The 12970-nt window shown below is 37.8% G+C and overlaps 1 protein-coding gene across 1 annotated transcript in view; it reads right to left on the bottom strand.

The window, feature by feature from the left end:
* Positions 1-12970, bottom strand: part of EFHC1 (EF-hand domain containing 1) — a 63251-nt gene that overhangs the window by 28946 nt on the left and 21335 nt on the right. Inside the window, exons 6-7 of the mRNA XM_055329564.1 lie at positions 8942-9162; positions 3322-3462 (exon numbers count right to left, since the gene is read on the bottom strand). Of these exons, the coding sequence (XP_055185539.1) occupies positions 3322-3462; positions 8942-9162 (362 nt within the window). The remainder of the gene's footprint in view (positions 1-3321; positions 3463-8941; positions 9163-12970) is intronic.

Genomic DNA, 12970 nt, shown 5'->3' with positions numbered 1-12970 from the left:
ACTTCACTAGCCATAGTTTCACTTGGGCCCCAACCCCCTGGCTGGGTTTAGCAGACTTTATTTCCCAGTGTCTGTCTGAACTCAAGAGGATTCCATTGAATTTGTCTCTGAGCATTTCTACAATAGACTTCCTTCTTTTGAACTTCCATCTTTTCTTCTGAAGTCCCTAGCAAAGCCCCTTCTCCTTACTGTCAGCCACCCTTCTTTCATCCTCAGAGCTTCGTGATGAACTAAATGAAGACACCCTCTACTTTGCTAAATAGGTCAGGGAAAAACGCTTAAAAATTACCATGACCAGAATATCACCTCTTTCTTCTTGCCTGTGGGATGATAACCACTACTGCTTTACTAATAGTTCTGCTGGTGTATGTATGTATGTATGTATGTGTATATATATATCCCCCTTTTATTTTCCTTTAGTGCTCTAGCTAGGGCCTCCAGTACAATGTTGAATACAAGGGGTGATAGCAGTCTTGCCTTTTTTCTAATCTCAGAGAGTACACTTTCAACCTTTCATCACTAAGTGTGCTGTTTGAATACTTAGTATATTTTTGGTAGATACTCTTTATCAGACTAAGGAAATTCCCTTTTATACCCTATTTACTAAGAGTTTTGTTTTGAAGCCACAGTGGATGCATTTTATTAAGTACTTTTCTACATATAATTTTCCCCTTTATTCTATTACTGATAAATTTTCATTTTTTTTTATTTTTATAAATTGATTTTTATTGGTGTTCAATTTACCAACATACAGAATAACACCCAGTGCTCATCCCATCAAGTGTCCCCCTCCGTGCCCGTCACCCATTACTGATAAATTTTCAAAACTGAAATACTTTGTTTCTTGTTCTCTGTTAGAATCTTCAATCTTATCCTTTTATCTTCTTAAACATAGTAAATATTGATTTTTTTTGTTTGAATTTGGTAACATCAGTATTTGAAGTCCCTATGGATCAATTTCTATTGTCCGTTGTTTTTGTTCATTTTCCCTCATGTCATCTTGCTGTACGTCTGGACACTGTATTGTTTACATATTTTAAAAATAAATACACTATATTTCTTACATTGTTTATAGAAATAGAAGCCTTTGATGATGCTGTCTTCAAAGAGTTTATATTGACTTCTGTCAGATACCTTGGGTCTTTAGTTATTCAGGATCTTAATCTGATTTCTGGAACTGAGACAACTCAGGGACTGAGATCATTCAAAGCCAGACAATAGTCCCTTCAAGGATTATCCATTTATGGATTAAAGCACAGAGGGTTGACCAGATGCTTCTACCTTTAACAGGCCCAAATTACAGTGTTTGCACTCATAGAGGAGGCTTCTGTAATTAGCAAAATTCCTTGAGGAAAAAAGGCTCCATCCGCCAGGCTCACCCTCTGGTTTTCAATATTTTCCTGGTTCTTGCTCAGTGATTCTTCACATCTTGTTGTCCAGCACCTTTAAGCAGTAGTACATAAACACACACGCAAACACGCACACATGTACACATACACACTGGTTTTTCTAGGTACCCTCAGCAAGAGGGAAGATCCGAATTACCCAGTCATTATCATTGCTTCTACTGACTCTTCAACCTTTTGCGATATATTACATTTGCCCTGATTATTTGTGAGTATAGATACTGCAGTCAATATAAATGCATTTTTTTCTCCTCACTTAGCAATATTCAACATTATTCATAGTAATTTTTGTACTCAATTATATAATAATTTTTCCATGATTTGTGGGTATTAGACATAAGCTTAATACTATGTAGTTTACAAACTCATGTAAGTTCTTTTCCCTTTTCATAACCTAAACATTGTACTGGCTCTTGATTAAAAAAAATGCAGGAAAAAAAATGCAGGACTGAGGATTCTCAGAGCTGCAGGAATAAGCTTTGTTTTCCAACTTCCTTTCTTACAGTGACTCTTCACGTTACCTTTCTGAGGACTTTGTTAACTTTCTCTACAGGAAAAATACCTGTGATATTCTCTTCTACTGCCTCACTCATATATTAATTAGATCATTGTATTATAATTGCTTATACTGAAGGTACTGTCATATTTCCAAAATTATTTACATTGTCACTGCAAAATAGAAATATACTGCTAGAAAAAAAGAATGCTGGGTTCCAGTTCTGCCTCTGCCAGTTCTCAGCATGAGATTTCATGCGTGAGGTCTCATGCTGAGACCTGGGACAAGCCAACTAGCCTCTTTGGTTCTTATGTTTTGAAACATAAAATGTGCATATTATATTGCCTAACTCATGGATAATGTATGTGTAAATAAACGCATTTACCCATTCAACCAAAGTTATTGAATACTTAAAATTGTAGAAAGACCTGATCCCAGCCTCACGGAGCTTACAATTACTATATATCATAATTCAACAAGCCTCTTAAACTTTAACAGTAACTGAGAGGACCTGGTGATAATGTAAAACATTCATTAAGTAGAATTTTTATGGTTTGGAGTATGCTAGTTGGCCTAGAGTTTGCTAGGATTCCTTTTTTATTTAATGCTTTGTTCAACATTTTTTGAAAATATAGTAGTCAACTATGTCTTTATTTAATTTTTATTTTTTCAAATATATGCATACAGTTTGAAAAATCACTTGGCCCACCTCTCCACACTCCCAATTCCTATTCCTGGAAGTAACTTATTTCAATTTCTATTTATATCCGTATTTCTAAATAAAATTCTGATATCCCTATTTCTACATATTTTCCATTTTAAAAAACATTGCCCTTTGAATTCCTATCAGTAATTTGCCTCAGGTAATTCAGTCAATGAGTGGAGTATTCAGTATTTAAATTTATGTCTGTTTCCAAACACATGCTCTTAATTTACCAGCCATATGACTTCTCAAAGGCAATACCTATTAAATTGGTCTGATTCCATTTATTACATTTAATGAATACAAAATACATCAAGCTAGACATCAAAGATAATGATAGTAAGATATGATCCCTACTCTCAAGGAAATCACAGTACACTCAATTGCACATAAGTACACAAATAATTCTACTATGTCAGGCTTTCATAATTATGTAATAAAAAAAGGTAAAAAGGTCAGATAAAATTTGAGGGGTAGAAGGGAGAGATTAATGATCTAACAAAGATGTTTATAGGAGATAGGACTAGAACTAGGTCTTGGTTTAGGACACTACCCCCAGTACTATCCAACCTGTCCAAAGGCTGGGGACTGGATCCCACAGCTGTTTAAGTAACATACAACTCTAACAGCTGTTACTCAACAGCTTACAAACAAAAAGATAACTGGGCACAGTAGTGAGACACCATGGAATCTTAGTACATGAAAGTCATCCTCACCAGTGCAGCCAAGTAACGAAGCACCTTGTTATCGTTCACCAGCATTTTAATAACATCTTTTTTTGGGGCCTTTGGAATGAGAACGAAGCAATTCTGAACAGAGTCTTCAATGAGTCCAAAACCATTGTAAGGAGGTAATTCCTGAAGAAATACAAGAAGTAAAGTAAATGTTGTTTGTGTTAAAATTACATTAAAGGTAGCAAAGTTTCTTTTTTTAAAAGTATAGAAGACATTTATTCAAAACCATTTCTATATATACAAATGCATAGTAGTCAGAAAATAATACATTATATATTTCATTCCTTTTTATATATAAACTTTACACCATGATCACTGCTGATAGGAATGACTGATGATGCCACAGAGTAACCCTCAGGGCTACAGTGGAAGTACAGTAGTGCCCCTTACCCCAAGATTCCCCATGGATGCCTGAACCCTATGTACAAGCTTTTTCCGATACATATGTATGATAAAATTTAACTTATAAACTAGGCACATTAAGAGATTAACAACAATAACTAATAATAAACTAGAACAATTATAACAACCTACTGTAATAAAAGTTACGTGACTGTGGTCTCTCTCTCAAAATATCTTACTATGCTGCACTCACCCTTCTTCTTGTGTTGACATGATGATAAAATGCCTACATGATAAGACTAAGTGAGGGGAATGACATAGGCATTGGGACCGAGTGTAGGGCTACTATTGACTTTCTGATTATACATCAGGAGGAGGATCATCTGCCTTCAGACTGGGGTTGACCGCAGGTAACTGAAACTGTGAAAAGCAAAACCATGGATAAGGGGGGACTTGTGTGTTGCTGATGTCCACAGATCCCTTACCGCCAGAGCAGGACCTGGCCCTACTCCTGGTCCCAATCCTGGCCCCTGTAGTCATCCTACCATGGAAAAGTCTAAGGTCTGTGACTTCTTTGTTCTGGGGCGTGGGCCTCAGCCTAAGGAATCTGGAAACTGATTTCTCAGTTTACCCAAAGTGTGTATGTGTGCGTGTGTTGGTGTTGGGGGAGGGCAGGATTTAGTTCGTGCTACTTTTCTCCTATTTATCTCCATATTCCTAAGATTTTTATTTCTTGATTTTTGCCTCACAAAACAGGGATGGCAGCCATTCTTTACTGAGAACTCAGACTCCTTGTCTACACAGAATTCTCCTTTCCTAATGAAGAAGCAAACTCAAGAGACCAAACTTCTACCAAGAAGGTTTTTGGTAAGTTAGTGTGAAAGTACAGAATGAGCTTTTATTTTTCATTCGGTCTCCATGAAGAGCTGAAAACATCACTGTAGGAGTCTAGGATTTGTTGGTCTACAAACTTAAGTAGTTCAGTGGCTGTTTTCCTCTCCTTAAGGCCAGGCAGACTGTAGCAGAGCTCTTTCCTTTGGACTTCTTCTAGGCTTTCTCAGCAAAGTCAGTTTATTCCATACTTTTCACTTATAGATACCTTCCCCAAATCTTTTTAGATACTGTATTCAGGCACTTTGACAAATTAGTCTACATGGTCCATCTATAACAGAGTATTCCCTCAAATACCTGTGACTACTATGCTCACCCAAGGTGTAGTGCCTGGAACACTGCCTCTTTGCCCACTTCCTGGGGCTGTAGTTAATGTGATCATCGTGGTGGAAATGTGACTATCAGATACAGTAGATGGACAATGACCTAACTCGCTCCAAATGCAAAACCACTTCTCACTGAATATACAAATTGCCATGGACAGAGGGACCTTGGGTGAGACACCACATGCTGAGCATCTGAGTTACTCTAGAGGACAGAAATACACAGTGGTGGAATCTAAACTTCCTCCGTAAGCGCATCAACATATTCTGAGAGCAGCCTGGTTGGGGGTTGGTGGTGGAAGTTGAATTTTGAAATAGGGAAGCCTCCAAGCACCTTCCTCTTAAATTCCTTTTTGTGTTTCAACAGAGTTCAACCTATTTTTTTCTGAATTGCACCTCATGCCCCCTGTTTGAAATGAAGACCTTCCCTCAATATCAGCCCCTGAGCCTGGGGTCCTGGCACCATGCTTCTTGTACTCCCAGCAACTGTCTGTGTCCTGTTCTAAACCAGATGAGCCACTCTTCTGATTGTGGACATTATCACTCCTAGATAATCCTGCTCTCACGACCCACCCACATTATCTTAACAAAGCAAGTACACGTGGAGCTTGAGAGCCCCATAATCCTTCAGATAAAGCTAGAGGCCAGGTCCGTAGCAGATTGGCTCTCCTACTTCTGGATTCTTCCTCTTCCCCATGGCAGGTCTCCAGATGGAGTCTCTGAGATGGAACACATCTGGCCAGTAGATGCATGTTTACTTATTCCTAATCTAACAGATTAGCCTGACCTAAGTGTCATGGTTGTTGAATTGAATATATCCACTTCATATCCATTCTATCCCTGATCATCGCATTGGCTTTATCCCGCTAGACCCAGCTACAGCTTCCCATCTCTGCTTTCCAACTATGTTGCTCAGGGTTTAAATGACTGAAGCATGATGACTAAGGAGAGCCGAAAGATATTTGCTGTTTGGTTAAGTGGTGCTCTCCTACTCATTTCCAACTAAGACTTTCATGGACAGACAGAGAGAGCTTACTTGTAACTGTTTATTGTAGAGAATTTACTGAAAATAAACTGACCAAATGCTATGACTAATATGCTATATGGATGGATGTAGAATTGGTTTTATTATACCAGGTGACTGAGACAGGACAAAACAAACAAACCAAAATCTACAGTGATTCTTTGGTTCACTCCGCTTTCTACTAAGCCTTTCCTTTCCTTTCTTTAGAAGACAGGTTAGGAGAAAAAGATGATAATAAAGGGATGGGTAGCAGGGGTGTTCTAGGACCCAAAACTTTTATCAGCTTCAAAAGATGGATTAAAGCCTTTTCACTAAGAAAAATGTATTGTAATCCCTCCCATCCTACCTCCTGGTTAGATCAGATTCTTTCTTGTAAGAAGGTTTGACATTTAATAGATTCACCCTTGTACTTTGCAGTGTGACTTTGGGCAAGTCCTTCGGACTGCTATCTCATACTATACTTATCTATAAACTAAAGTGATGGAATAGTTTGCTTGATCAAAATCTAGATCTGCCCTGTGGTACTTCTTCCTGTATATTGAAACAAATGGCACCCCAAAATTTGGGGATAGGAGCAAGGGCTTTATAATTCTTAATCAATGAGCCCATTCATTGGTAAGGAATCCTATCAGAGAAAAAACTGACAGCACTTCCTTCCAAAAGTTTTATTTCCCCTGGGAAACTCATAGCACACCAAAATCCAAATCTTTCTTTGTAACGGTTTTTATGAAATGTTGATTCTAAAAGGCTTGCCTAAGATATCACTTGCCTCCTTGGGAAACAAATACATACATTCATAGTCAGTCTTCTTATCTAGTTCAAAAAACATACCATGTGGGTCCTATTTGCTAGGCACTGAGTTAGGGGCTCCTTGCCCCCAAGGAACTTACAGGCCAGTAAAAAAGATTCTTTGACAGATATTTTAATATAGTAAACAAGTGCTAGCAGAGGAAGGCATAGACCCCAGGAACACACAGGGGAGAGGTGATTAACCCTGCTAGGAGTTTAGAGAAGCCTTCTTGGAAGACGGGAGGCCTATACTGAGTGTTGAAGGATAAGAAAGGATGCGTAAAGAAATGATGGTAAAGTGGTTCAAGCAAGTGGAAGAGCATCAACAAAAGTCCAGGAGAGTGAAGCAAGATGCTGTATTGGCAAAACCATACCTACTTTGCGTAACTGGAGGCCAAGTACAAAAAGCAGGGCAGCCAATCAGCGGAAAGCAGAAGCCAGGAACCTGCGCTTGCAGCCTGTGATACTGTGCTGCCTTAACACATCAGATACTTCTTGAATTTGCTGTATAATGTGTAATTTTTAACACATGCAATTTTTGTTTTGAGAGAGAGAGAGAGCACATGCACAAGTGGGAGTTGGGGGTGGGGAGAGGGGCTGAGCCCCAGCTGGATCCCAAGACTGAGATCATGACCTGAGTCGAAATCAGTCAGTTGCTCAACCAGCTGAGCCACCCAGGCACCCCTACATGCTATTCTTATTTGAATTTCTAAAATATGGTGCTGAATCACATTGAAGGCACAAGACTATCAGATTACTATGTTGGTGCATTTAAAAGCACCACGGCCTTACTCTCAGATCAGAGTGGACTTGGTACACAGAACTAGATTTTATGGTTAGTGTAATTCTAGAGAAAGCTATGTTGCAATGAAAGAAAGCCACCTTCCAACATCTTCATTAGTCAGCTTCTATTTGCTCCCCATCAGTTTTTAAGTAAAAGGTTCTGATAAATAGGCAGGGAAAAGTGAGATCCCCTTGCAGTCTGAAATTTTAAGAGATGTCTTTTTCTAATCAAAATTTTAAAAATTATAAAAGTAATATGAGATTTGGTATAAAAGGAGAAGTTCAGAGCACACAGAATATGAAAGGAAAGGTCCCTTGTCATCTCATACTTCCCTACCTCCCCCTTCCCACATGCTGGACTAACCACCGTGGACAGTGTAGGTGGTCACTGCTCCAGGCCTTCTCTTCAGCAAATGCAAGCAGGTACTATATGCAGCAATTGACACAAATAGGGCCATATCGCATAAGTGCCTTCATTCACTTACAAATGTGATGGACATTTTTCCATGTTAATATGAAGAGACTGATTTCCTCTTTTTTCTTTTTAACCAGTCTTACAGCCTCACAGTCTTCTCATTGTACTGTAGTTTATTCTCCCAATTTCCTTACACTTTCTCATAAATAGTACTACAGTACACGTCCTTACACATATCCTTTTATAGTCCCCACGCCAGATTTTCTAGGTCAAGAGATAGGTAATATTTTATTTTGAAAAAATTAAAATGATGACACTGCCCTCCAAAAAGGTTTTTCCTTTGGCTCTCCTACTAACAGTATATGAAAATGACCATTTTGGAGTATCTGGCAGGCTGAGTCAGTGGAGCATGGGGCTCTTGGTCTTGGTGTTATGGGTTCAAGCCCCACAGTGGGTGTAGGGATTACTTTAAAAAGGGAAAAAAAAAAGAAATTTTATCCAATTTTATACATAGGCAACAGACCAAAGAGATCGTATGCATAAAATTTCCTTACCTTCACATTAAGGTAAACACTGGATATTGTGAGTCTTTTTAAATCAAATTGATCCAAAACCTCATTATTTTCATCTCTGTTTTCTTTGATTACCAGTTGAGGGTCTTTTCTTTTCTTTCTTTCTTTCTTTCTTTCTTTCTTTCTTTCTTTCTTTCTTATAGTCACAGAGAGAGAGAGAGAGAGAGAGAGAGAGAGAGAGAGGCAGAGACACAGACAGAGGGAGAATCAGGCTCCATGCACTGGGAGCCCGACGTGGGACTCGATCCCGGGTCTCCAGGATCGCACCCTGGGCCAAAGGCAGGCGCCAAACCACTGCGCCACCCAGGGATCCCGAGGGTCTTTTCTTTTAAAAGATTTTGCAAAACATTTATTTGTCCATTTTTAATTGGGTATTTACATGAGAGTCTTTTTTTTTCTTTTTCTTAAACCTCTATATCAAAAGATTATTATCACACTACACTTGGAATGAATGTTCCATTACCTGTTTTACAGGAGGTGGCTCCTTCTTGCTCACATCAATACGTGGTAAATCAGAGATTCCAAATTTTTCTTTGTAGTACTGCCGAGTAAAAGGATCGCAATCATAGATGAAGAAGGTTCTCCCAAGGATAGTGAGTGGTTTCCCCACGATGAAGTCTTTGGCAGTATACCATTCCAATACTTCTTGATCAGAGATCTCCAGCACACACTGAGGGAAGTTCTCTAACATGAGATAAGAGGGACAGCAAAGAGAAAAGAAATGAGGATGAGGAGAAAGACTGACACACAGCAGCCAGGCACTCTTGAGAATTTGAGGAAGCATGGCTTCTAGCTCTGGTCAAGGGGTCAAGGAGTCCCCTATTCTTCCAGCACAAAATAAGGCTGCATACTTCCATCTGTTGACAGGACACAGAAATCATATCCCAGATGGTTTTTGTGAAGTCTCTCTCCCAAATTCAGCTTGAACTATCAATACAAGGTCCCTAATCTTAGGAGAACTCATGCTTAGGGGAAATTACCACAGGAGGAAAGAAGAAATGCCTTTCTGTAGAGTACTAGATCTAAGGAGGGATTCAGGTCATTCAGTTCAACCTTCTATCCATTTACTAATTCACCCAACATATTAGCTATAATCACATATATTATGTACCAGGTTCCCTGCTAAATACTGAGATTACAACAATAAATAATGTAGGTGAAATTTCTGCCTTGATGGAAAAAACAGAATGATTCTATTTCCTTAATGGTTAAAGACATTTGGTTTCTATTTCTTATTGGACAAGGTAAATTTTTCTAAAAATTTGCTCATTTCACAAAGAAAAAAAAGAGACAAACCAAAAAACAGACTCTTAAGTATAGAGAACAAACTGATGGTTAGAGGGGAGGTGGGGATTAAGAGTGCACTTATCTTGATGAGCACTGAGTAACACATGGAAGTGCTGAATCACTATATTGTACACCTGAAATTAATATAACACTATATGTTAACTATACTGGAACTTTAATTTAATTTCAATTAAAATTTGTTCATTTCATCTAAGTGAAATTAATTTCCAAATACATGAATTTTTTGTAGCTCTAAAATTGAATTCTAACTTGTGTTAAAATTAGAAAATATGGTATAAGATGCCAGTCTTTAAAAATTTGTTAAGACTGACCCATTTTTATAAGTGTTCTATTTGTGCTTGAAAAAAATGGGGATTCTCCAGGTGTTGATAGATATACATATTCATTATATCAACACTGATAATTCTATTTTTTGATAATTCTATTATTTAAATCCTATACATATGTACCTATTGACTTATCTTTTTGATCTAACAATTATAAAGAGAAATGTTGTAATGATTCCTTCTACTTTAATGAATTTTTCCATTCTCTCTGCATAATAATGCTATACATTTTTGTCTTATATGTTTGGAAGCCATGTTACTACCTGCATTCAAGTTTAGAATTAGTATATTTTCCTGGCAAATACAATTCTTACAATATGTAATGATATTCTTTACCTCTAGCAAGGCTTTCTGCCTTAATATCTATTGGCATTTTAGTAATATAGCCTTTTCAGTTTCTTTGGCTATTCGCTGGTACATCTTTTTAAACTTTTCTATGTTTCTGTATCTTAAGTTTGTTCTTAAAAGTAACATTTTTCAAACTTTGTTGTTTTTTTAATCCTATTACTTCCTTCTAGGTCATTATTGTAATATATCTCAATTCTACCTTGATATTTTTTAACTCCCAGAAATTCAACACTGTTCCTTTAGTTTGTATAGTCAGTGTTTATTTAGATTTACCCATACTTTGCCATTTTCTTCTTTTTTTAAAATCACTTCTTATATCTCAGACCTTGCGTCTGGTATAATTTTCCTTCTATTAGAAGTACACTCTAAAATTTTACTAGTAAGTGTCTTTTGTTAGTAAAATCTACTTTGTTTGCTTGGAAATATATTTCACTTTCTTCTTCAAAGATAATTTCTCTAGGCATGAAATTCCATCTTCTTCTCAGCACTTTGAAGATATTATTACGCTGTCTTCTGGTAACTAGTATCACTACTGAGAGGTCAGCTGTCATTGTAGCTGCCTTCCTGTATGGATAACCTTGTTGTTTGGGGCTGCCTTTATGATCTTTTTGAATTTGGTGTTCTTAAGTTTGAGTATAACATATCTAAGTGTGGATTTATGTTGTTACAACAGTATGGAGGTATAATCTACTACAGTAAGTTGTACATATTTAGAGTATACAATTTTGTTATTATTTAACATTTGTATTTACCAAGAGAAAGGCAAGATCAAAGGATGCAATCCAGTCTAAAGGATAATTAACAGACTTTCAGAACCTAGAACCTTAGGTTCAACAGCTGAGTAGAAGGCTTTTGGTGACCTCCTTTTGATATTACTGACCGCATACTGGTAAACTGAAATTATGCTCAACAAAGGAAGAACTTTTATGATTCCTGAAACTTTAACTCCATCCATTATAAAAATAAAATTTTAATTCATCTTTTTTAAAAGATTTTATTTATTTATTCATGAGAGACACAGAGAGAGAGAGGCAGAGACACAGGCAGAGGGAGAAGCAGGCTCCATGCAGGGAGCCCGACATGGGACTCAATCCCAGGACTCCAGGATCACACTGCAGGCTGCAGGCAGCACTAAACCGCTGCACCACCAGGGCTGCCCAAATTTTCATTCATCTTAACTACTGAAATGAAGGCACTGGCAGAGAGAACTTCTGAAAGATACTCCCCTAACTGCCTATTACTGTCCAACACAAACTTTGCCTAGCCACTGTCTCTTGGATGCCCCCAAACGTAAATACTTGTTCCTAAAGCCCAACTTCTGCTCTTGTTCTTCCCCAAAGTGTACGTAGTTTCCCTTTGCTCCCTACCAGGCTAAATCTGGGTCCAATCTCAGTTATCCCACAAAGCCTTCCTCAGTCTTTCTAGGTCACATCTCTTCTTCTGAGCTCTGTCTACATGACATAACTAATTATATAGTCAGATGATCTGGTACACTTGTGTTATTGTTACACAGCTTGTATATTTATATGACTTGGCTCCCTAGGCACTAGAAGTGACTGAAGGGCAGGGATTCTAGATCTGGAAGTTACATTTTGATTTTATCCTCCGCAGCGCCTTACCACATAAAATAGTTCCCTTGGTAGATATTTAACTCTTGTTTAATTGAATGTAATTAAAATAATCCATGCCTGTGAGAGTCAATTAGATGCTACCTCTTCAACATCACAGCTCTAGTTAGGAATTATTCAGCTGATAGAAGCTTAGCCTTTTCTGTCCTGCTGCTGCGTGACTAACAATAACTTTTATAAAAAGATATGTTTCCAGTCTCTTAAAAGGACCTTACATATGCCACCAGACTGCCTCTCCATATAACTTTGGTAAAATTTTTGTTAAAATTTGAGAAGTTATAGGGGTGCCTGGCTGACTCAGTTGGTAGAGTGTGCAACTCTTGATCTTTGGGTCATGAGTTTGAGCCCCATGTTGGGTGTAGAGACTACTGAAAAAAAATGAGGACGTTATAAAAGAGGATGGTTACACATTTAAAATTTTAAACATAGGCCACATTGATAAGGCAGAGACAAACATAGAACTTAAGTTTTTAAGGGGTTCAGTTTCAGTGATACTTTTTTCATGCCTGAATAAATTCCCATTCTTTCTCTTAATCTACTGTGAATCTAATATTTGTTAGCTGTAGATGGCAGGAATTTCAGGCTCATTGTAAGCATTCTGGAAGGCTAAAATTAGTACAGTAGTCCCAGTATCCTAGAACTCTAAGAGGGTTCTACAGGAGGCCAAGAATAAGAATATGGTTGACAGCAGCCAGACTATGTTGAACTGGGGCCCGAATCCAGTTGCTGCTATCTGAGAATGCAAGCTATGATAGCAATTATTCTCCTTTCTCTAAAAGAGATTTTTACTGTTCTCTTAGTTTTAAAATCAAGACTATTTTTACCATTTTTAAATCCTTTTCCTGAATCTCGTTCTCCTCTACCTCACAGACAACTAAAGTG

The sequence above is a fragment of the Nyctereutes procyonoides genome, unplaced genomic scaffold, assembly GCF_905146905.1.
Source record: "Nyctereutes procyonoides isolate TBG_1078 unplaced genomic scaffold, NYPRO_anot_genome, whole genome shotgun sequence".
Taxonomy (NCBI): Eukaryota; Metazoa; Chordata; class Mammalia; order Carnivora; family Canidae; genus Nyctereutes; species Nyctereutes procyonoides.
The sequence above is the reverse complement of the archived record's forward strand: the minus strand, read 5'-3'. Positions and strand labels throughout refer to the sequence as shown.